At 40.9% G+C, this 26420-nt stretch overlaps 1 protein-coding gene across 6 annotated transcripts in view; it reads left to right on the forward strand.

The window, feature by feature from the left end:
• The window catches only part of cnih3 (cornichon family AMPA receptor auxiliary protein 3), a 76714-nt gene extending 55597 nt beyond the window's left edge, over positions 1 to 21117 (forward strand). The window contains exons 4-7 of one of the 6 annotated variants that reach the window (XM_068708752.1): positions 2218 to 2330; positions 7728 to 7871; positions 8487 to 8542; positions 20477 to 21117. In XM_068708752.1, the coding sequence (XP_068564853.1) occupies positions 2218 to 2330; positions 7728 to 7871; positions 8487 to 8514 (285 nt within the window). In that variant the 3' untranslated portion in view covers positions 8515 to 8542; positions 20477 to 21117. Of the gene's footprint in view, positions 1 to 2217; positions 2331 to 4549; positions 7872 to 8486; positions 8543 to 8819; positions 9289 to 10470; positions 10541 to 20476 lie in introns of those variants that run through there. The other 5 variants (XM_068708749.1, XM_068708751.1, XM_068708750.1 and 2 more) reach the window with 5 other exon arrangements.
• The last annotated feature ends 5303 nt before the right edge of the window (positions 21118 to 26420 follow it).

The raw sequence follows: 26420 nt of genomic DNA on the forward strand, positions 1-26420 counted from the left end.
TGATTTTAACCTGAATGTCTGAAACACAGTGGACGCTGCCTTATTAAACAAAAGTCTTAAACCAGGCAACTGATACGATTTAGTGAAAATAAGCAATGTCATCCTCATACAAAAATGTGTGCATTTTCCTACAACCGCAACAAGACATATCCAACTACCTGGGTAGAAATTGTAATGCATTACTTCTCATAGGTAGAGCTACGAACAGTTTTTGAGAACAGTAAATACCTCATATAGAGGTAAATGTGATAAGTGCATTTTGCATGATAATAAGCAGCAGACCTCGCCAGTGATGAATATGCTTTTAAGTGTGCTTCCTCACTTTCTTTTTGTGCGTCAGGAAAACTATTTATCTACATTTCTTGCATCTTCCTATCTTCTCGCTCCCAGCAGTTCAAAAGCTTTCTCTTTTCGCTGTAATGCGTGCTTTTCTTCAAAAGTGTACTTTCATAGTGATAAGGAATTGAAATGCTTCTTTTGCATGGATTTCTCAACAATGCTCAAGACAAGAAGGGGAATTAAAGCAACAAAAGGCGGAGGGGTGAGGGTGGGGGTGCTTGAGCCAGCCTGGTCTCATTCCAAGGACGCCAAATACCAACGCTTGGTCAGAGGCCCTTGGCGTCTTAATACCGACATGCAAGGCAACCTTTAGCGTCTGTGAAGCTTTTCTGTGTCCGTGTCCCGGGTAAACCCAAAAGTGGAATTATTTTTTACTGCCGATGTTAATCAAATGAGGTTATGTCTCTGTAATTATGTGTTATTTTAACTCAAACCACAATGTTTTTTCATACCCTCACCAAGTAGTTTTGTTGCCTGTGCTGAACTGTGACATTTCACAACATTTTAAGTGCTTACCTTCTGCGTCATTATGTAACGCAACGGGCTGGCTTCGATTCCGGGGGCTTCTGCCTAAGAATCAAAATATGAAGTAGGGATTAGATTCCAATGCATGCACATCTGTGTTTTACCCTTGACATGAAGTAGCATCATGTCCAAGCACTTAAATCAAGAATATACTTACTATACTTTAAAATGTGTTTTAGTTTTATGGCTTGCATGTTTGCCGTTTTGTTTCAGCTCTTATCAACCTTGTGTCCAGCAGCCAAAAGATTTTTTCTGCAAAAAAGCTTTGATAAAAATGTTATTCTAACGTCAGTTTTTGCTAACATGTAGCCTCCACAAACCTTCTGGTCAATAATAAAATACTTCTATTCTGGAATTAAGCACTTTGTGCAGCTGTAATGTATAACTTTATTTTTTGCATGGCAATCATATCAGAGCATCGCATAATGTTCCTAAAGAATGACGAACCTCTCATTTCATGCCACAGACTACGGGCAAAGGTAACGGGTATGCAGCCATTCCAAAAATAAAATGTTTAAATCATGGTCAATGAAGAAGGCATTGAACTCCTTTCAAAGTACATTTCAGTTGGAAATGGAAAGACAGCTTTGTAATTGCCGAACTGGCTGCAAGTGTATGAAGTTCCAACTTTTGTTATGGATCATTATGAAACAGCACAAATATAAACTTCTTTTAACTTTAACTTTTTATTTTGGAGAACAAAAGCAGGCCTTGTTGCTTGAGGGGGGGAAGGCGTCACTGGTCTCACACACATTCTCACCCTTGCGGTTTGCCAGGAGGTAGCCTTGCTTCCTGCATTCTGAGGGCCGAGCCCTACAGTTATTATGATAACGATGAAGCCCTGCCATCGGTGTGTGCAGTTCATTGTGAAGCTAAGCTCTCCATAATGTAGATTTTTTTGTTGGGGGGGGGGGGGGGGCATTTAGCCATTTGGAATGCTTGCAGATAGACAGATTTGCAGTGGCTAAATATAGGCTAGGTTAAGGATTTGAATGCTAATGATGATACTTGAGATGTTTTACCAGTGGGCATTGCAAATGGTAATGTGGCATCTGCTAACCAACACGCCCTTTAGTTAAGTTTAAAATAGCGTTGGTTCATTCATGCAGTTCTTTTATTAGTGCAAATGCCATTCAAGCAGTATCAGCATTTAGTAACACTATTCACCACCAATGCAATAAAGAAGCAGAAGAAGAAGTGTTGGTGCCTCACTCTCTGCTCATAAAAAAATGAAGTTATTTTGCTCCATCAGTGATTTAAGTCAGAATAAGCAGTTGCTCTTTGCTCCACTTTCTTCATTCTGACTCATCCTCATTCCTCTTCTGTCTTTTGCTGTTCTGCGTCTCTTTGTAGTTGGTGCTACCAGAGTACTCCATCCATGGACTCTTCTGCATCATGTTCCTGTGTGCCCAGGAGTGGCTGACGGTGGGTCTCAACATCCCCCTGCTCTTCTACAACACATGGAGGTGACTATGCAATCCATTGTAATGTGTGTGTGTGTGTGCGTATGTGTTCTTGTGCTTACTACATAGTGAGGACCACAAGTTTTTAACCAGCAGAGTGAGGACTTTTTTGAAAAGTGAGGGCATTTTGGTCGGTCGCAGCTTCTTCAAAGCCCTGTTTGAGGGTTAAGATTTGGTTTTAATGTTCAAGTTAGAATTAAGTTCAGGTTAGGGTTAGGGTAAAGGTCAACGAGGGTCCTCCAAAAGATAAAAGTACAGGTTTTTGTGTGTGTGTGTGTTTGTGTGTGTGTGTGTGTGTGTGTGTGTGCAGTCCCATACACAGGTTTTCCAAGACTGTTTCCCATGCAGCTTTCAGCTGCTTTAGATAATCTCTGGTGCAACAAGCGTGTATTAATCCACATGCAAAAATAGTCCCAGTTTGAGATAAAGTTGCTAAAGATGTACAGTGCTCACCTGTAAAATTGCGTAGCCTTTTTTAAAAATGAAGCTTTATATCCATGACACTTTAAAAGAATTTTGTCTCCAGTTGGAATGAATGGGCTTGGGTCAGACAGCGACAGACAGGGTAGTAAGCAGCATTGTTCACATCAAAAAATATATCCATTATGTTGAAAGGAAGGGCAGAATCATTCTTAGACAGCCTGGTCTCTTAAAAAATTACGATCCCATACAACAGAAAAACAATTTAATTGGATGGAAACTTTTTTTCCCCAGGTTACATTTTTTTTGACATGTCACAAATATGTTTCTAATCATATTCAACGGAGGTCTCCATTGTGGGGAAGTTTGTGTGGATGGATGGGTCACAAACACTACTTTCTCCCGGGAGAAGTTTGAGTCCCGTGTGAAATCAAAAGTCAGTGGTGACATCATTAAATTTACTTTCGTAACCTGAATAATGTTACAGACAAACAAAATAAAACAACCAATACGTATTTCAAGCCCAACCACGATGTTTTACTCAACCTAATCAAGTAGTTTTTTTGCCTTTTTGTTGTGTTTCAATTTGCAAATGTTGTTTATTTATTTTTAAATTGTGTTTAAAACTGTGACCGTTATCCAGGAGAAAATGTGTTTCTGTTCAATAGTAATTGAGAATGCAATTTAGTTGTATGGGAATGAAATTTTGTAAGAGACAGGGTTGCCCTACCTGACACTGTAAAATGTAACTAAAGATGGAAAATGTAACCAAAATTGGCAAATCTCAAGGAAGTTACTCTATTGTTAATTTCAAACGGTAAAGCTCGACTTATACTGTATTTCTCTTACTGTGTCAACAAATCCCATAAAAAGAACAAAAACAATACACCCGTCTCTCAATATATTACGACTTTTCTACCTTTTTTTGAGGCTCTCAGCCCTAAGTCCATTGTTGTGAAGACAGAAATACAAATATTCTGTATAGTTTCATTTTAAAAAGGATAATAATTTCCGAAACAACTGAGCACTTTAGTTCCGAGCAAACATTACTCAGACAGGAGAAATTTGTTTGTGACCCAGTGCAACAGCATTGATGTCTTTTAAATAACTTTTGGTCAACCAAGGAGCTCTCTGGCACGGGGGGGAAAAGATATATCAGGACTGGGATATATGCCATGCACATGTCTAATTGAACCTTGCAGGCAGGTGTTTTCCATTAATTCCTGAGGATGTACACAACCAATGTTCTGAAGAAAATACATGGTTAAAAGCCAGTATATCAGTGTTCTAACACATCTTAAGGCAATGTCTGAAAAATGGGTCACCAGTCAGTGATCTCCAGATTTCCTTTGCTGTTCCTTCTTTGTCTCTTTTCCTCTTTGTTGCTGTTCTTTCCACTGGTTTTGGGGTTAGACAGACTGCTGGCAGTCTGATTGGTTTAAGCTCATGTGTTCAGCTGGTTGAAGTTACAGGCTGAGAGGAGAGAGCAAAAAAAACGGGGGAAAAAATATCTCGCTGTCTCATTAATTGGAGACTGCGCCAGTTGCCCAGCGGCTACAGATGTTGCTTCCTGTACAGCTGAGAGAAAGAAGAGAGAGAGGGGAAAAGACAGAGATGGAGGAGGGTGGAAAGTGAAGGAGGAAATGGCGGGAGGCAAGACGGTGAGTCAGGAGTGAGTGATAGGAGAGAAATCTAATTTTGACAAGGTGATTCAGAGGAGAGTGACAGATGTATGTATGGGTGTGTGTATATGTGCACGACTACTCGCTTGTAAGTCCACACGTCCATGTGATGCTCTGCAGGGTTCTGGATGTTGCTGCTTTAAGAGGCCAGATTCACAACGGTGAGAAAAGCTTGAGAGATGTGCGTTATGAACTTGTTATGAAGGATGTCTTGTTAGGTGGAAAACCACTACTTTAATGACTCTTTTGAAAGGTTATAGGGCCATGACAGCTTTTCGAGTTAAGTGGTGCTCAAAGGCTTCCTCACTTCACTCTGGTGCTATGTCGTTATGAAGCCATGCAGACATGTCTGGTATTTAGTGCCCAAGATATTCAATCTCTTTGATGTTTAGTTTGTGGTCCTTGACCAACTGAAAAATGACATTAAAAATGTGTCTTTCCAGAAAGAATGTCCTGGTTACTAAGTTCACAGTTTTCAAAGCAACTATTTGTTCATCATAAAGTATTTTCACAAAAGGACATGTTCACTGTGAGGTCCAGAACAGAGGTTTCCAAAATACGAAGTGCCGGGAGTGATGAAGGGGGAGTAATGTGTGAGGGGAAAGTGCATGTCGCTGTTCTAGAAACAACAGGCAGCTAGTTATTGCAGTGTGGAGCTCTGATTGGGATCGCTCACCAACACGATCAGCAGTAGCAGCAACAGCAGTGGCTGCATGTGACGCACAGCTCAGGGTAACTTCAGTATTTTTCAACCTGGACCCTATTTTTGCATGTTTTTGTGTTCAACTGACTAATGGGGACAATTGGTCCGGTAAAACATTAAAACATCTCTGTTGGCTTTGCTCAGTGTAATTGTGAAACAAATGGTGTCAATAGTGCTTTGCTATTGTTAATATATTAATTGTATCGCTGTTTGTTAACCATTAGCTAACTTTGTTTACCTCATCATCAGTCACATGTGCATGTATCTACTGTAGAAATACATGGGAGTTATATTCAACAAAGCCCTTTTGTCACATTCAGAGTACATCGATATTCATTTTCAAGTGCATTGTTGAGGATTTCATACATGCATGAGTCATCTAATTGACCAACTGAATTAGTAAATGTACATTATAATTCATTTATGGCAACCAAATGTATGATCATTTCACACTTGTGGAAAAACCAATGTACATGTATGAACATGCATAAACCACCTGTTGGCAAGTTTCATGACCATACAGACCACATGCATAATGGTGGCAGCTTCGTAGTTGAACTGCATTACCCATCATACCCTGCAAAACATAATCTGAATGTTTAAATGAGTGAAATTTTCTGTGATGGGCCTATGTGGACTAAAGGCTCCCACTATCTCAATGCAACTGGTCTGTTTCATTGATATACAATTATCCATTAATACAACATCGTGTTCATTTGTGTCAGCTCTGGGGTCCATAAAAGACCATTCCCCCTATAAAAAGTAACGAGGCATTCGTGTATCATTACAAAACAGCTCTCTCTCTCAAAGCAACAGGCAGCAGTAGCAATTCCCTCTTCCTGTTTTCTCATGGTGACTTTCCTTGAGTGATCATTTTGCGTACGTTATATTTTCCGTTTCGGAATTCTAACAGCCCCACAGTGAGAAGTCTCGCTGGGATGTAAAAGCTCCAGGAAACATCTTACAATTCCCCAAACCCACTCTGTTATTAATCACCGCCAGGTTTTTCTCTTCGGGTGACAGTGCACAGCTTCATTTTACACAGCTTTATGAGAGAGCTTTTTGTGTTTACAAATATTTATTATGCTAAGAGCATAGCAATAACAAATGCTGATTCGATTATAGGGTGGATTTTCTCTACGTGTTTTAAATCAGTCACCAGGTGATAAATGGTTGTAATTGGAAACGGGAGAAAACATTTCATTGGAAATTCATCATAAAGAGTTATTGAAAATCATAGTTTGACTCATGCACAGCAGTTGGAGGTGTGATTCACTTACTGAGCTGACTGGATTTAGATGAATACACCCCAGCCCTGATACCATTAGAACCACATACGTGACCTGGGTGAAAATATATTTGAATATGCATTCAGACACTTAATCAGACACAAGATAAGTCAAACCATCGGAATAGGCTTACATTATTCTGCTGTAAAAACTGAGGCCGAAGCAACATGTCGCTACTAAGAACTCAGGATCCTCACTGGTTGATGATCCATGAAGACATGAAAATAATTAGCCCCATCTGTGACCTCAGCACTCCTTGCGTTATTTTGTGATTCAGTCAGTTTTTCCTACACAAACTTTAGGGGGAAATCTTACCTTTACTTTTCCTCTGTTTTCCACTTCCATAATGCCACAGATGTCTACAGTTTACCCATAATGATTGAAATACTAAAGATATAATTCCACATCTCCACAGCCTAGGCACCTGAGCAAGCTGTGGCAGTCTGTGGAAATATGGTATTCAACTCTGTTCTCTGCACAGACAAACATTGTTAACGTTCCATCGCTGTCCGACCGAATCACAGTACTCCTCAAAGATTGCAGGTTTCACAGTTGGGGCTAGGAAATAAAGAGTAGCAGTAGCTGTTTAGCTTGAAGTCTACAGTATGTTGAGAAAAATGTGAGGTTGGATTGGGATTTTGTTTTAGTATAACAGTTTTTTGATGCAAACTTGACAAAAACATTCTTGGACAAGCAATGCACAGGTTAGATTCACGTGATCTCACATAAATGCGTGAAATAACCACAGCCTACAAATAACACATTACATGGCAGTTTCACGTAAAGTGTAAAATTACATGCCACCATGGAAACAAAACAAAAAAAGGTTTAAGGCAACAAAACTAATTAGGTTTAGTAAAGAAAGTAGCTTCCTGTGTAGCCTATACGTCATTTAATATAACTGAACTTTGACTTTTAGGTTCATTTGGGACACCAACACCGGTCTCTTGGGTGAAAGTCCCATGTTGGTGGCAGGTAACATGTAAAGAAGGTGGTATGCAAACATTTGCAGCCAACATTAGGGCAAATATAGACACTATTTAATCCATTCCTTACACTTTTACTAAGCAAACAATTGAACAACTGGTCAGGAAAGCAGTTTAGCAAACGGTGAATTTCCACAAACATATTCAACTATTTCACCCATGTCTGCTGCATGATGGTGTCCCCCAACTCATCATGCCATCTTTTTCCATACTATCTTCTTCCCCATTTCCTCCCATCATCTCCCCCCGCCTATCTCCGCCCCTCCCGGGGTCTGGAACGGGTCAACTACCCGCGATGTGGTCTTTGCCCTCTGTGGTAGGTACTTCCATTCCCCAACGGACACTAAGGAGCTGCTCTACGACCCGGCATCGGTGATGAACGGTGACACGCTCAAGTTCTGCCTGAAGGAGGCCTGGTGCAAGCTGTCCTTCTTCGTCCTCTCCTTCTTCTACTATCTCTACTGGTGAGCATGTGGCAGGAGTTGTGGGACGATAATTGGAATACATGTGAAGACATTACGATATTAGACCAGTATTTGAAGGGAAATGGTGAAAATGTAAAACTCTGACATTTTGAAAAATGTTGCTCGACCCTATTTCTATCACATGGTTATTTCACTAGGTTTGATTTCTCAGCTCCCATAAAACGGTGTGAGTGCAAATCACTGAATAAAGTAACCATTTCTCAGACAATCACATGCAAGTTCTCACACATATTGATCTGTCAGTTACCTAGGTTTACCGTTAGGCCCACTACTGCTAATGCATGTGATGTTGAGAGAATTTGACTCTTTACTTCATTGACAAGCACTACCAGAATGCTTAGGTGGATAGCTGAGGGATACAACTGGTACACATTGATACATGTTCATCATTCTGTGTACTTTTTACAGAATAATGCAATTCTGTAAATTATGGTGTTTTTTTATAAATTGCACATAGTTATTTGCCTGTGCAATGTTTTACTGTTTGTCCTATGTTGTTACATGATAATACTGCACACAATGTTCCTGTCCTTCTCTAATAATGCTGTTATTAATCACTCCGGATTCTTGTTCCATGTCATGTGGGGGCTGCAGTGTGTGGAACCTGGATATATCCCTCTAATAGGTCTTATCAATGGAAACACATAAAGGTACAATCCTTTTTTTTTTTTTTTTTTACACCTTTTATTCTATGATAGTAAATGAAAACAGAATAGCGTTATTCTTAAAGTTACTACAAGGAACATTTAACTGGTTATGAAACAATCTAAATTAATACTGATGCCTCTTTATGACCTAAATAAGTAAACAAGAGCATCAGCAAGATGATTGACTATTTCTATATAGTTATTCTTAATGCCTGTCATCTGGTCCGATTCCCCGTGATATCAGGTGAAACGATTTAAACTCCTTCTGCTCACACTCAAGCGGGGCCTCCAGCAGCGACCAGCCCACCACAAACAGACCCAGATCCGGCTTCGCTGCCTACTTCGACCCGACTCCTTTGCCCAGCGGCAGCAGCTCCTCTTCTATCCAGGAGAAGGGCTTCGACCTTGCTGCTCCACCGGCCTCCAGATGATCCAGATGGGACCAGCCAAAGACAAAGCGGTGTTTATGGAATTTTTCCCTTGATCCAGGACGACCTGTACATCGACTGGAAGTTCCACTGTGTGCCGATTCCCGGGGTATGGAGAGAAGCTACAGCGGAGTCAGTCAGTGGCTGCAGAACCTTGAGCTCACCGCCCGCCTCAATGAGAGCCGACACCAACACCACGCTGCTGGAGGCCCGGGCCGTATTGCTGAGCCTGAGGGAAGGGAAGCACGGTAGTACCAGAACAAGGACAAAGCTGGGCTGACTTTCAGATCCTACTGCAGTAAAATGAGAGGAAGTTTTCTAAAGGGGGGTCTGGCAGCTCCTGATATTTATGACAAGGGGCGCTTGTGCTCATGGAAACACTACCGCTTGTGTCCACAGGGGGCACCATATTCAAAACAAAATGAAAGTTCCTTGTCGTAACTTTAAGAAAATTTGACCCTAATGGTATTCCATAGGGCCACCACAGTTGATCTCGATCTGTATAAAGGTCAAGTTTGCTCTGAATGTGTCTTGAAGGACTGTTGTGACTACATGGATTTTAGCTTTAAACTGATCTTGACAACTCTGTGGAGCCAATGTGGGTTCTGAACTGTAGCCAGACATGGCAGCGTTAGCACACAAGAGGGTTTTTGCTGACATATTAGTCTATTACCCAAAAAGGATTGCAGCTTCAACATTGAGTTGTTCTTGTACATGTGTGATAATGCTACAAGTAAACATTTGACAACAGTTTGGTGATGCAATGTCTTGTTAGGCAGTAGGTGGAGTGATGTTAATATGTTTATCACAGCAATATCACACAAGTAGAAAAGCTAAATATACTTTAAATAATAATTAAATAACACAAGAGACAACGTTGGGTGTATTTCTTTGATGTTGATAAAAGTAGCATTAGCATTACATCTTAAAATCAACATATTGTCAGGGTGATGATATATTTTCAATACTTACGTGAATTGTTGAAAGAAAATACTATTTTTTTAATTGACAAAATTTTGCATTCAATAATACTTAATTTGAATATTTAAACATAACATTTAAAAAAACTTGCAATACAAAAAAGAATATTACTTTAAGTAATCAGAAATGTGAATTTCAGTAGATCTTACTTTCAGTAAACCATTCAGTTTCATTCCTCTCTATACTCATTTATAGCCTGATTTACACATTTTATTAAAACATGGAGAAAATATATATTTTATGGCTGTTGACATAATTTTCTGATTTATTGAATGAGAAATCCAAAATCCCCTTTGTAAAAACCTTTGACTCTTAATATGTCAACAAAATTAAACAATAATTGGACCAAAAGCAATTCGAACCACTCTTCGGATTACTGTTCTGTAAATGTATGAAAATCAGCACATATGATATGATTTATATATTTAACCATAGAATTTAAACGTGTAATTCAAAAATATTATTGTCAATAATTTCATGGTGATATCTATTAGTTATTTTTTGTATCCTATTGACCGGTAGTGTCTCCCCTTCAACACTCCATGTGGGGTATGTGGTAAACCATGATTCATCTTGAACTCATACCATTGCTTCTCCATCCCGCCCTGCTCCAGCTCATGCTGTGTTAGAGACCGCTGGCAGCAGCAGCAGCAGAGAGGTACTTCTCTACAAAGCCGGGCGATGGTCCATTCACTCTCAATTCCATCAAGTTCAAGAGGGCATTCCTATTTAAGTGTTAAAACACTTTCAAGATATTAACCATGGTGTGATGTTTACGTTGCATAATGATGTTAGCTTGTTTAAACGAAGGCTCCCTGGCCATCAGCTGGTTAATTGGTCAGGTCAAATAACTTTGGTGCCTTTTACAATAAAGCATTTTTTTGTTCATATCTTTTCTATTCATTTCCTAGATGGGCTTCTAGAGATGTTGCCTCATAACCAGATTTCAGCATTTATATTGGCAATTTTAATTATCATAACTAAAAGACAACTTGGACAATCACATCTCAGGTTGTAGAATATCTTTAAACAATAACAATAAGCAGTAACACATTTGTAGTTGTTTGCTGAAATTAAGGTTTTTATAACCAGGCTTGACTGGACCATTCTAATGTCATGCATTGGCTGAAAAGCAACAATTCATTTTTTTATAGATGTTGACGGTCAGTATAAACAGTGAGCCAATATTAAATGGTGGATATATACATATATACAGTAGGTGTATGTAAAGAACTCAACTAAACTTGAACTGGAAGTGAAGTGGCCTGAAACCTGCTTTATGTTTCCTTACCTTTGTCACACTGACCCTTCTTCACGGCTCCCCAAGACCAAACACACTCCTCTCCCTATCTCTGACCTTAAGACCCTTCACACCTCCACTATAAATCCTACTGCACGCACCAACACACACAAACAGGCGCCAAACCCCCATGCATGCACATGATGAAATTGTGCATGCCCTCACAGACGATGAACACACAGCTCCACCTGAGCGCTCGCCTCCACACCTGGGTGATGGTTGATTTTAAAACCCCCTTTTTGGTTTGGCTCAGTGGAGCTTATCTGGTGCAGATGAACCACTGGAATTACTCTATCACTATTGATTTTGTCAATCTGGGCACGGCAGGAGGACAGAAGCACAGGCTCAAAGGGCGTCCCGCAGACCTGGGTTGAATCTATGTATTCATACTCTCACCCATAGACTGTATATAAAGATGGACGACGCCTCTCCACTTCCGCCCACTGTACAAAAATCAAGCCAAAATATTCCGGATATGGGTGCTGGCAGCTTGCGCTGGTAATGTCATTTGGAGTCAGAGTCTACGCATAGTGATAGAGGGGTGGGGCCACGGTATAAAGGTGCTGCCCATACACCCGCCACCTAGTCGCCATCGAAGACACAACTAATTATAATATCTCTATGAATTAATTTAAGATCAAATTGACACATTTTTAGGATATGAACACACACAATGGTCCAACATGTCCACTTACTCAGTGGCTAACCTTACTAAGTCAGTGGAAATGTTGCTAAGTCAGTGACTGAATGAACAATAGACTGCATTAAGATCTTCATATACCGTCTGTGGTTGAAACAGATAACACAGTTATGTAAAGTTAAAGTTACATCTCCTCTCGGACAGTTCCGCTAACATGGAGTGGGCGGGGTTTATGACCTATACTGTAGCCAGCCACCAGGGGGAGATGGAGATGTTTTGACTACACTTTTGAGGAGCTGTCCCGTCTTCAGCGGTGTAAGGTAGTTACGGCGGGCCCATATTATGAAAGCCGTATATATATATATTTGACCAACAATTGGATTTTGTTGGATTTCACAGTCGAATTAGTTACTTTTACTTACACCCCCCCCCCAACACACATTGTTGGAGAGCCCCCCAACCCAAAAGGGCCCCAGTGTTACCACACTGCCTGCACTGTCTATATTTACGCCCCTGCATAACGTCCATCTTTATACATTGTCTATGATTTCACCCATTCGACACATGTTGTGTACTGAGATGAATAAATTAAATTCCTCAACAAATAATCCCCAAAAAATTGTGAATAAAGGACCAGTGCACACATTTGTTTTTAATTAAAATACTAGAAGGGAACCTCCCTGCTAGTTTGCCCATGTCTGCACAGTTTCTATTCTACCTTGGCCCCAGGTGAGCTCTGTGCTGTCTCACCCTCCCCCAGCTGTTGCTCCACTGATACTGGGTGATAATAAAGCCTTGCCTGACTGATGGATGTTTCCTCAGAATGAGACCTCTACCATCCAACCTTTTACCTTTGTCTACTCTTGGACTCATCGTGTTTTGACACGAAGATGCTGTGTCAAACGTAATGCACTCCAGTGACGAGTACTTTTTCGCCTGCAAGATGCATCCTGTCCAACCCCGGTGGTCTTAAAATAATGGTCTTAGCATGTTGTGTGATACTACCTGCGTGCTATCCCGTTGTAGGGTTTCAGGTCTAACCTTTTTCATCGTACTTGTCTTTCTTACCGTCTCACCGGGCATAAAAAATCTGGCCTTTCTATTTGCTCATACACGTAGACACTCAAGGTTAACCTCGGCTCATTAACTGGACAGATGTTGAAATTTTATGGAACATGAAAAAAGTGACATCTGCCACTAAAAAGAAAGCGTTTGATATGAAATGGGGTTTTTTGCACACATAGGGAATTATGACATACACCTTTAATAATTTACAATATCAAGATAAAAAAAAATAACATGAAGAGTGTATTTCTAACATTATTATTCATTAAAAGTCAGATAATCTGTCTGTCATGAATATTGTGTTCTCCACTGGTGTAGACGCTGTGGTGTGGACCAGTATGTGGCATTTTTCAGCGAAGCAGAAACAAATGCGTTCATGCATTGTTTTCGCTTGTATCACAATGTTCAATGAAGTGTGAGTGTTTGCCAATGGACCAGATTGGATTTGAAATGTACGCCGCCGTTGGCATTACTAGGTTGGTAGGGGAAGACACTTTTGGTTTTGGCAAAAAACTGTTATTGCAGAAACACAATAACTTTGCACACTTGAGTTGCATGTTTTTATGATGTCCATGTTTTTAGTCCCTTGCATTGGCTGACTAAAAAAGATTAACACCTCCAGTAGCAGATTATATTATATAGTTAACATTACTGAAGCAATAAACTTGCAAAAAGTAGCTGTCCAGCACCACTGGACGGTTGGTAGTAGGTTGTTTGTATTTGTAATTCAATCATGATCAATAGAGTGGCAAAGCCTTCAATGGCAAAACAACCAGAAATGGTTGAAAAAAAAAAAACTCTCGTTGTGGTTACACTCGTCTTTTCAATATAATTTTTTTGTGATCGTGGCTGCTGGTTCGGAACTCAGCTGTAACCGCATATGTGTCCACACTTGTCTATTCAATGCGACCTTCCTGATCAGATATTGATTGGGTATAAGAAGCCGCTGAGAAAACAGTGGATAATCACATTTAATTTCCTATAAATTCTTCACTCCTGCTTACACTTCCTCCCTGAAGTATTAGTGATGTTTTGTTAAAGAATAGCCACTTACAAAGCTCTGATAATTCCGTGATGAACACATTTCATTTCCTATAAATTATTCACAATAAAAGTCCCTGGCTATTTTGTTATTTTGAAGCTTTTAATTTGAAGCAGCAACATCAGGGAATGCTGGGTTTTCTCTGGAGAGGACCTCCCGTGTGGGGGGAAGATGATGGAGACCTATGTTTGATCAATTGTCTAGATCAGGGGTCACCAACCTTTTTGAAACTGAGAGCTACTTCAAGGGTACTGAGTAGTACGAAGGGCTACTTGTTTGATACAAACTTCCTGAATAACAAAGTTGCACAGATCACCTTTTAATAATAATAATAATAATATATGTGAAGAGACTGTCTGATCACATGTCAATGTTAATTATTCCTCACAATAAATATTAATAATTATTTCCACAACAATGATGGTAGGAAACACAGATATATTTAAACATACAACATTTGTTTCTGTTAATCTGTTTCAACATTTGAAAGTCAGAGGTATCACACCTCTGATATTTTTGTATCATCACATGATCAAGCCGGTTACTTTTGCACATAGCGCCTGCTGGTGAATGACGCAGTGGTAATGTCGAAGTCTGGGTCACCTTTGCATAATGAAGCCTGCATGCCGGCCCGTCATGGCGGGAGCCCCGTCTGTTGTCACCGACACCAGCTTTCTAATGGAACCTTTTTCTCCACGAAGAAACTAATAAAGAGTCTCGTCTATAACCGAGGGGGGGATCCAACCCTCGCGTGTCGTGCCCGCAGTCAAACCTCTAGTCCGGGCCTTTTCGGTCGGACTGCGTTGTCTCGCCTCTACCCCCACCACCCACGAGTTGTTGTCCCACGGCCTGTTCCGATGACTGACGGACCTGACAACGGGGCGCGCCATTCGGAACCTGAAAACCTAGTGCGGTCCTGGCTGTCCACCGTGCGCCTCCGGGTACCCAACTCTTCTATGACAAGAAAGATTGTCATTTTAAAATTTACATTAATGCAAGCGTTTTTCATTCAAAATGAACAGCAACTAAAAATTTTAGACGGAGCTCCATGGTGACTATTTTTAGAACATGCTATAACAAACTATGATGCTCCGGATTCCCCTCTAGCATCATTTTTGTTCGTTACATTCATAGTGTCTTTCAGAATAGACTGCCATGTACACAGGAAACATACACTTTCCGCTCATTATATGCTTTGCTTCAAAATAAACTTCCAACTTACGTTTTTTTTGTTTTGGTTTACTTGTTGAGGCTTAGAAAAAGATTGTGGTTTGGGTAAAGATAAGTATGCTTGTTACGCAACTTAGCATACACGGCTTTAGTTAAATGTCCTGCGTGCATTATGTAACAAACTAAGGTAAAATAAGACAACGTTGACTTGGTTTCACAAAGGACAGTGGTCTCCTGGGTGAAAGTCCATCCACCCCGACCTTCCCCCTTAGTAGACTTTCTCACTCTTTGTCGTCCGTCACTGGCTCTGACCGTCTAATAACAACGCGGATGGGTTTACATTGGAGTTAATTGAAGTTGTATCGAGAAGAACTGACCAAGATTCAGTATGTAATGAGTTAGCTAAGAGTGGGTTAACGAGAACAACATTCAACCCAACTCAATATGCATAATTAAACAAAGACAGAGGTTCTACTATTGTTCTTATTCCCTTTGGTATACATATGAACATGAACATAACTACATAAGGCTTAGAAAAGGAATTATTATTATATTCTTTTTTAAAAACCAATAGACACTACAGTGAAATTATAAGCAAACAAGTTGAAATATTTATAAATATTTCGCAACTTAAGCAGCATTATGTTTCTTCCCAAAGTGTCAGTATTCCTTTTTGCTGCAGCCTCTCACATAACAAGTCATATTTTAGCATACATTATGTTTAGTTAATGTCTAATTAGGCTGTGTAAGCGAAGGAGCTGTAATTTAAAGAGCTACAAGTCCATCTATTAATGAAGAAGCCGGTTCTCTGAGGAGTTAACAGGAGGCGGTCAAGTCTCGGAGGAGGAGCCAGCCTTGCACTCTTGATCTGTCTGTCTCTCCCTTCACATGTATCCTCTCCTGTCTCTCTCTCTGGCCATGGATACTTGTGAATTTGCAGTCCTCTCACCAGCAGAGATTAACGGAGGTGTTAGGAGCTCGGAAAGGCCTCTGGGATGAACACAAGCGTTTGGAATCGTTAGTTACTGTCAGTGAGGTGCTGATCTGTTCTTGTCAAGTCACAGCTCAGTGAGACAAGTGTTGAATCCCCGATCTGTGATTTTTGGCTGCTTGGTTATTGTTTCATGCAATCTTTTCCAATTATTTTTTTTTCAGATAAACATCACAGATCGTTGTGTTTCTCATCAAGTCAATTATAGTATGTTGAGCAAATTGGGAGCAAAGGCTCATCTCATGGTCAATGGTTTACTTTTAGAAGAAAAAAATGTGAAATCACTGCAGCGCTGTGTGCTTTACAGCTTGTTTTTGTACATGCTCATTGCATTACATGATGCTCATCAGCTTTTGCTCTTCCTTTTTGCATTCAGTAGCAACTTTCCCATAAATGAAAAAACAACAGTACAATCGTGCCAGGAAGGATTGTTGTTTTTACATTTTTTATGTCATGGTGTAAACCTAAAAATTCAAAAAGATAAGATGTAGATAATAATGCAATAATATTTGAAATAGGGAAAATCCACTGTTGTAATAATTCAACCCGGTCTCATTCCCAACACTTCACAAACGGACACTTGGTCGGGACTCCTTGACGTCACTTTTTAATGCAGTTACGTTGTGAATTTAAAAAAAAATACCTGGTTATGTTTAGGCAAAAAAAGGGTATCTTCAATTTGTATGATACCTCATTAAAAGGGTGACGCAGCGAAGGAGACGACACCCACCCGTCACTCAAAGTGGCCACGCCCTTAATTATGCATAACCTTAACCCTTAATAGAATTGAAGCGGGTGAGTTATTTACAAATTCTCCCCCCATACAGTTGTCATAAACGGGGATGTGAGCTCTAGAGACCATTACTGTTTTTCAGTAAACTTGTTTATTTCAGCATTTTAACATGGCGGTTTATTGGGATTTGACTCCGTTTTGGAGTCGGCCTCAAGTGGCCGTTCGAGGAACTGCAATTTTTGGCACCTCTACGTTGGCTTCATTCATAAAACCCCCCAAAAATGAAGTTAGATCTAATGCTTTTACTCATTATATATCATTCAGTGATTAATGATTAATTATTTCCATGGTAAAGTCTGTTATGGCATATTCAGATTTAATTAGATTTAATTTTGGAGCATTCCGGCAGCCACAGACAGTGAGGGGATTTAGACAGTACAGAAATCTGCAGACATGAACATTTTCAACTCAAGCAGACTTTGCCTCAGTTGGCGCCTCTCATGCACACAAGTGCATGGACTTCTCATAATCTAAAAAGGCTCTATACTTTGCTTCTCACATAAAGCTTTCCACAATGATTTGTTCTGCAGTAAAACTGTGCGTGTGAACACAGCCATGAAGCTGAATGCAGAGTTGTTCATTTTAGCTTCTGTGTTGTGAAAAACATAGCCTCCTTTTTTGATTGGTTGGTGTAAAAAAAAAGCAGTTTACTCCACTCATTATTTTTGAGCTGAACTCTTCTCTCCATTTGGGAGGCTCTCTGCTCCGACAAAAAGCTTAAGGGCAGCTGCATTCTGGGTACTTTGAGGCCAGTTCCCATTGTTTGCTCTGTAAAATAGGCTGTTGCTTCTCTGTCTAGATGTTAAAGCTGCCGCTTGGTTAAAAGTGTAATCCCAGAATATTGGTAACACATAGTGTAAAGGGGTCCAAAAACGACATTTTTGCTAACAACAAATGGAAGGGGCTTTGTAGATGGGGTTTTGTTGCAGCATGACATTTATTTCTGCGGTCAACAGGGACCCCAGTCGATAGTCCTACTGTGTTAAATATGCTGTTAGGGTGAGAGATTAAAAAACATTTTTACGCGATCAAAATGTTACAATTAACTGTCTTGAACTGAAAACGTTCTAAGACAAAAACATGTACAACTCCTAGACGGGAAAACGCTACGGTAGCGACCTGTCAATCACAAGGTAGCCCCGCCCTAAAGCACTCTGCTTTATCTTCTATTTTACTCTATGGGACCATAATTTACTAAATCATGCTTTATTTAAGATAACTTGAAGCTATTTAGACCATAAACTTATGTTTAGAAGTAGGGTCATTTTCTCATAGATTTCTATACAAGCGACCAGAGGAGTCGCCCCCTGATGGCTATTAGAAGGAATCCAGGACCCAGGCACTTCTGCATTGGCTTCACTTTTCTGACCTGGAGGTTGCCCTCTAATCTAAATAACTAATGGGAACAACTTTTGAAAATTGGTCCAGTACTGAGGGAGAACGCTGCTGATGTAAGCTGCTAAACGGGCTGCAATGTAGTCACTCGGGCAACTCCTCACCGTCAAAATACATACATACTTGTTTTTGCCACTGATAGGCTCAGATTGTGTACGACAACATTATGAAATCAAATGAAATTTTATTATATTGTCATATACATTTTTACACATATATGAAATTTTGCCTCTGCTTTTAACCCATCACCAACTTTTTGGGAACAGTGGGCTGGTGAGAGACACCCGGGGAGCCATTAGGGGTTCAGTGTTTTGCTCAGGGACACTTCGACACAGGACACAGCCCAGCCAAGGGTCGATCCATCGACCTTGCGGTTACCAACGACCCTCTTAATCCAGTGTGCCACGGTCGCCCCATATCCCCCTTATGGAAAGGACCTGACTGAGAAATGAAACATAATTCTTTACGGTCTGTTTAGTATTGTGTCTAACCAAGTCTTGCTCAAGGAGAAGTCTTGTTCTGAAATCTCGCATCCCGTCCAGATTGTCGAAATTAGCTAAATGCCATGACATTTGATCACTGTTTAACTCTGACCTACCCCCTTCCCCATTTCTCTGGATTCCATTGGGGAATGCCGCAGACGGCAGGTGCGAAACAGGCTTCAATGTAGTTAGGCAACTCTTCACCGTCAAATAAAACAACAGCTGTGCATAACACAACAGCAAAAATCTCTTGCATAACACCAAGCTACGCTTTCTGTCCTCCAAAGTAACAAACTCTGACAACACCGGCCATCCTCTCTCTAACTCTCACTCACGCTTCTAACGTTGTCACATGACACAATAACGAAAAGAAAGGTGAAAGGTAAAGAAAAAATGTTTTATTTCTCTATAGTGTCCTTTCCATAATGTTGTCATACACTTTAGTGAACGTACATTGACGGTGAAGAGTGTTGCCCAACTACATTGAAGCCTGTTTCGCGCCTGCCGTCTGCGGCATTCCCCGATGGAATCCAGAGAAATGGGGAAGGGTGTAGGTCAGAGTTAAACAGTGATCAAAGTTCCAGGGGCTTTTCTGTATCCTCTACTGTCTTAGTCATAATGGTATGGCTGTATGTTATTTCAAAATGACAGAAGTTATTTGTTAATGCACACCTGCAGACCTTGTGCAAATTAAAATGAATACAAAATTGGTCAAAAAATGTATTTTTTATTTATTTGTTTATTTATTTTGCAGGGACAATGCACACCAATCGACAGTGAAACTGTAGGTGAGCCAGAGTTAGCCCGAGAGGCTAGTTTTCATCTGCTGTCCCCGGCCAGATGTTCGAAGGCTGCCTAAAAATTAAAAAAACATTTAAAAAGAAATGAATAAATGACGGAGCTGACATTTTTCATGCCATGCTCATGTCGGCCTGCACACATTCAAAAAGCTGCGTCCAGACCGCCTCGAGCTCTGTTTGAAATGCAGCCCGCTGATTCGTTTGGATGAAGCCAGTATATATCGCCGTAGCTGGGATGCGCAATGCAACTCCATCCAGCAAGATGTTGCATTGGCAAATGGAATATACAAAGACAACGTGGATGCATATAGCTGGTAGATTACGGGAACAAGGAATTTATGCTGTTTCCCCTTGATAAGATCAAATTGTTGCTGCTGTGAAAGCTTCCAAGAGTTGAGAAACCCTGTGTTCAAGTATAATAGAACATTGAACAGCATTTTGCATCCCCCCCCCAATGCAGCAGCCCCTTGTGTTGTTTTAATGCAGGCCCGATCTTGACCGAGAAGCAGCGTTACTCTGAATTATGCAGATCACGACAGAAAAAGCTTCAAAGGGACGTCGAACATGAAAGTTTGCTGTCAGCAACTAAGATAAATAAGTCCACTTCTGAGCCTCTCACTTCCAAGGACACAAACAGACTTTCCATTAAATCTGCGAGCAGATGAGACAGCAGCACGGACATGAATCAGCAGAAATACTAACTATGGATCAATGAAATGTTTGACACACGCACAAACACGCCGAATGCTCCAAGCAGGCCATCAGATTATTGTTCGTTCTCACTTTGTCACATCCAGCCTGCCAGTGTTGACTCGCTGACCGTTTCCTGTTTCTTCCTCTTGTGTTCCAGTATGATCTACTCCTTGGTTACCTCATAACAACTGATTTATCAGCAACTGGAGAGAGAGAAAGAAGCCTCCGGGATACACGGACTGCCACTGTCTCGGGTCTAGAACTGAGAGACCGGTTATTAAAAAGTAAAGAAGATTAACTTTTCTTTTTTGTTTTTTTTTCGCTGTGAAGCCAAACAATGATGGGGCGGGTGGGGGGGGTCGAAGCTTCTTTTTTGCTTCGTCTGTATATAAAAACTGAAGACTAAAAGTCCTGTTTACAGTTTGACTGGTCGTAGCGAAGACCCGAGTTAATCACTGCCTGGCCAACGTTTGTACCGCACACACACACACACACACACACACACACACACACACACACATCCACAGCCTCCTCCGGAGTGGTACCGTATACTTACTGCACGGTAGCAGCGCCGGTAGCCCCGGAGGACAGAAGAGCACAGTAGCGTTTGCACAGTTTGTCTCAGGCACAGCATGGTGGAGCACTGCGTCCAGCACGGCACAGCTCACCGACTCTCAGTCACACACAAACCCCCCCCCTCGACGCCTCACCAACTCGTAGCTTCAGTGGTGAGCGGTGAGGGACAGATGGGAACAAGTGGATGGACGGATAACACTGTACAGAAAAGAGAACGCTCTGGGTGGGGGGGGGACACACCAGAGCAGCCAGTTCTCAATATTTCCCCCCTCTCCCCGGGACGGCACACACAGTCCATGGCCTGTGGGTTCATCTTTCTAACATTATGGCTTTTGTGACGTGTGCATTTTGGTGTATTCTTTAACAAAAGGCATTTCCAATTGAATTATGATCTAGAGCAAAAAAAGGTATTCTATACAGCAAATGCCTTCTTAATGTTGTCCTTAGTGTCGTTCTACTGTGGGAAACTTTTCTAAAAACTCCAAACTAAAAACTGACACCTGTCCGAGCTTTTATAGTAGAAGGAGCACACATTATTTGCACAGATATGTGTATTTGATCTTGCACAGTATTTGCAATATTTGGCTATATATTAGAGGTAATTTATGATAGTCTAGCCACACAGGTGAAGGTCTTCCAACATGAAAAGAACTATACAGCCCCGTTTGAGGACGGGGAGACAATGTGAATCTTTTCTAGTTCGATTTACACCATGGACCAAAATGTTGTCTTTTTGGTATTGAAATTGATTTTATTTATGTCTATTTGTGAAATTCCAAAGGCTTGCCTCCATGCTCTACCTTAAACAAAATATTTTTTTCCAAATGTAACCACACCATGATAAGACAGCACAAGTAGTAAAGAAAGCAGAAGATCAGAAAGGTGCCGATCGTGGATCCGTTTTTCTCTGTAATTTGAATAAAAGCAACTGTAGCAGATGATGTAAGACACACATGCAACACTTTCTCACTCACTACTCGTCAAACATGGCAGCTTGGTCAGTGGCCCTACGCTTCAAACTACGACGCGCTACGTGCCCCTCTAGTGTCAGTTTTGCGTCTTTTCGAAATAAACTTTCATGTTCACTTGAAGCAACATTGGGGTTTAGACAACAACACTACATGGTTAGGTATAGGAAAAGATCCTGGTCTGGGTAAATAAAGTAGGCTTGTTGCATAGTGATGCATAGAGATATATGAGTATGTACTGTTGCGTAACGGACTTAACTTTAAACAAGTCAATGTTTACTTTTGGTGCTTTCTGACCCTGCCATTAACCCCGATGTTATGTCATGTTGTGTAACATAACTATGGTCATATATAAAATAACTTAACTTACGTAACGTTACGTAAGTTAACTTAAACAGGTAACTTTAAACAAGCCAACGTTGACTTTTGGTGTTTTTTCACCCTGCCATACACCACAACCTCCCTCGCTACGCAGACTTTATCAGTCTTTGTACCACTTTTCCTGACTGACTCCTCCACCATAACTACGGCCACAACTATAGTGACAACAGTCACAGTTTGGAGGCGCAGCCATTGACCAAGCAGCCATATTTGACGACCTTGGAAAAAAGAATAATTTGCATATTTATGAGATCTGTCTGAGAATATTGAGGTACTACTGTATAATGATTCCCAGAAAGAAAGTTTCTCCGTTCAGTATACAGGTCATCGTCCCTGCAGCTGGAACGAACTCAGTGTCTTGCTCTGAGACACTTCAGCAGGGCAGGAGCTTGAAACCTGCATCTTCCATGTGTAGCACAGTTTTCTAACCACCAGGCCATTCTTTAGATCTTCACCATCGTCTTCACACAGGGAGCTCACTTTGTAAGCTGCCACTCGAGGATAGCAGATAGGAATGCCCAATTATTGTTGTTTTCTCTTATTCCAATTCAAGCATTTTCTATCCTTACTGTGTATGTGCCCGACGGAGTTGAATTTAGATATTGTTTATGAAATAAAGTATTTTAAAATCAAAGATTTACTTCCAGTCATCATGCTTTTTCATTGTGTTATAACATGCTTCTTGTGCGGGAGCTGCATAATAACTACAAGGGGAACATGGGAAGAAGAAGGTGGAGGTGTATTTGACTGTTAATGTATATCAATGAAGAATTCTGATACTCAACCATGTAAGTCATAATAAAATGCTTTGTACCATAGATATACAGTGCTGTCAATATTATACATATGTTTAGAATGCATGATGGACATTGGGCGTCATAAAAAGTATTAACCATCTGTAAACATTTAAGCACATTAAATGAGGCAAAACATAAGCCATTTGGCTTTACAACACACTTGACAGCACAGAACACAAATCAAAGTAGTACACAGCTTTGAGCTGGACACAATGGTGGAGCAGATATCCAGGTTTTTTTGGCTTAAATCTGCATTAATGAATTCTTTAGCGACATGGGGGCAACCTTAAAAGCTGCAAATACAACACTGACGAGCCATAACCAAGTTGTTAGCAAACAGTCGCCCATTTACCTAGCAAATGTTTATCTAGCAAACAACAATGCAACATTAGCATTAATTTGAAGTCAAGTATTCACTCTCTTTTTTATTTCACCAGCTAGTCACTTACTTTGTCTCTTTATTTTTTGGTGCTGGACAGAAAGTGTTCAGTGAATCCATTCACTGAAAAAAATAGCCTTATGTAGCTAAAATGACGATGATAGAGGTGAGACGAACCCCAAACTGGAAAGTTGTAGGCTGGAAAACCCAAACAATGATCATAAAGACAGAAAAAAAGGCTCCTCATAGCTGAGAGGAAACCGCAAAGTCAGGTAATATTTCTTTTAATAATAAAAGAGAGAAGTTGAACGTTTGTTCTACGATATGATATACGCTAATACCGCTCTCGTGAATTCTGAAGCTTTTTATGTGTCTTAAAAACTGCATTCTTGCTTCAAAAATCATCAAAGTGGCGTTCATCTGTGACGATTATTTTGCTAAACACTCTGTAAGTACACTCTGGCCACAGATCAAATTTTCTGCAATAACACATAATCCAATGGAAAAATCATTTTTTGGTGGTAATTTCCAGTATTGGCCCACAAAGATATGTCATCCCTGCAGCACTGTTTTTTTTCCCTCCAGGCCATTAAAATGTAAATTTTGTTTGTGTTTCAAACACTGTCAAATCTTGTCTTTTTAGGGTGTTGACACGGTTTGATGCATATGTTATAAGAGTAGTTTCTTTACAAGTTGACCTCACAGCGGCTCATAGAGGAAATGCGCATGCGAGGGGTCCCACGATGAGATCCTCCCACACCATGCGGCCATCCCCGACCTGCACAGTTGAATCTTTCCCGCAGACTGCTGTTGAAGAAGTGTCAAAAAATATATTTTTGTTCATTATGAAACTGCGGGGAAAACCGCCTCAGGAGAAGTCAGATGAAATCGCCTCATCACTGCTGTGTGCTGCACCTCATTCAAGGAGGAGGTGGTGGAGCGATGGTAAATGGATTAGTACTTGTATAGAGCTTTTCTAGTTTTCGGACCAAAGTGCTTTAACACTACATGTCATCATTCACCCATTCACCCCCATTCCTACACTGATATTCAGGACTCTAACTAACCATTCATATCCATTCACACACAGCCTACAGGAACAATTTGGACCGCTGATCCTCTGATTGAAGGACGACCCCGCTCTACCACTGAGTCACAGTCACCCCTAGGGTCACAATGAGGGTTCACCAACAGTTTGAGAATCAGATGGAACTATGAGATGTAGTCACAAGCTCTTTTTTAATTCTGTTCATTGGTTGAGAATTCTAAAAACCCACAAAACTACCAATAAGATTGAATTTGGCCTGACAGTGACAATGAGAACAACAAATTGTTGAAAATAGTACGGTTTTATTGTTGAACTTATTGAAATTAAAGCACTTCTCGTGTATTTCTTGCAATCGTGACAACCGTGTCATATGATATCTGTTTCTATAGAAATGGAACATCTCACGTGTGGCTTTGACTTATGACTGAACATTTTACGAGATGTGCATTGTGTATTGCCGTTACCTTTTGGTCCACATCGGCCAGTGTGTGCAGGTGAGCGAGTGTGTGTCCGTCTGTCCGTCCGAGCCGAGGCAGACAGCCGCTGACAGATTGGTGACAGCTTGTCTTCCCAGCATGCACCTGGGAGCTGTCCACATCACTGCCATGTATTTCATCATAATTAAACCAGGCACACACTGCTAACCTTTTGGCCCCTCTTAATGTGTGTGTGTGTACTTGTGTGTGCGTGTGCAGACTGGTGGTGATGTATTTGGATTAGCGCCCCCCCCACCCATCCTTTCTTCCCGTACATCAACCTTTTCACTTCCCTCTATTTCTGTTCTCTTCTCCTGAAATACTCACCAGCATCCAACTCTCTTCCTAAAGCTGTGAGATGACATTGAGCTCTTGTCCTGCGGCTCTAACACGCTGCGCTCAGCGGTCTGGAACCCGAGGATTGTCTGTAAAAACTCTGCTTCTTCACACTTTTCACAGCGAGGGAGCCCATCTTAATCTCGCTCTGCGTGGGACCAAAGCTCACCGATGCATATTGGTTACTTCCTCTATGTGAACTGGGCCAGCACAAATAGTGACTGAGACTCGTGGAGAGTTCAAATTGTTTTTAAAAACTGTGAATGTAGGCCGGCGAGTCAACTTTTGTTGGACAGGACTGACGTGGAACACAGGAGGGCTGTAGTTATTCCAGGTCAGAGGTTTTCTACCATGGGACACCGAGGCCTGAGATTCTGCAGGTTTCCATTCTAACCAAACGCTACACACAAACTTGCAGAAGTGGACGTAGTTGTCGTGATGTCACACGTTTTGAAGCATTCAGTTCTTGGATTTTGGCAGTCTCCATCTTGGTTTTTTCGCAACTAGTGAACAGAAGTGACCATATCTGGACATTGGAGGAATGACGTAAAGATGCCATATACGGCTCTGGAAGTATTAGCGACCTGTCAATCTTAGGGTAGCCCCGCCCTAAAGCATATACCCTGCTCTAAATGGACCATAATATACTAAATGAACATCAGGCTGTATTGAAGAAGACTTGAAACCAGAGATTGAGAACATAAACTCATGTTTACAATGTTTACTGAGGGAATAAATCAAGTGAGAAGTAGAGTCATTTCCTCATAGACTTCTACACAACCAGACTTCTTTTTGCAACCGGAATAGTCGCCCCCTGATAGCCCAGTAGAGAAAATGCAAGGCACTTGGCTTCACTTTTCGGAACCGAAGGTTGGCGCCTGACCCTTCAAGGAATCTCTGCCTATTAGGCCCTTCTCTCTGGCTTCAGTTGAACAAATCAAATAGTGAGCTGTTCTGATTGTAAGAAATTAAAATTCACAGTTACTACAAGAACTACAGTAGAGAACCACATGATAGGTTATCTTGCATTTGAGCCTAGGAGTCGAGTTAGGGTCAGTTAGTCAGTTACTTAATAAGGACTAGCCCCATCCTTCACTGATGACCTCTCTCCCTACACTCCGGCTCATAGCCTGAGGTTCA

Source organism: Cebidichthys violaceus, unplaced genomic scaffold, assembly GCF_023349555.1.
Source record: "Cebidichthys violaceus isolate CVI_PGR_0920_01 unplaced genomic scaffold, fCebVio1.0.p SCAF_14, whole genome shotgun sequence".
NCBI classification, from domain to species: domain Eukaryota; kingdom Metazoa; phylum Chordata; class Actinopteri; order Perciformes; family Stichaeidae; genus Cebidichthys; species Cebidichthys violaceus.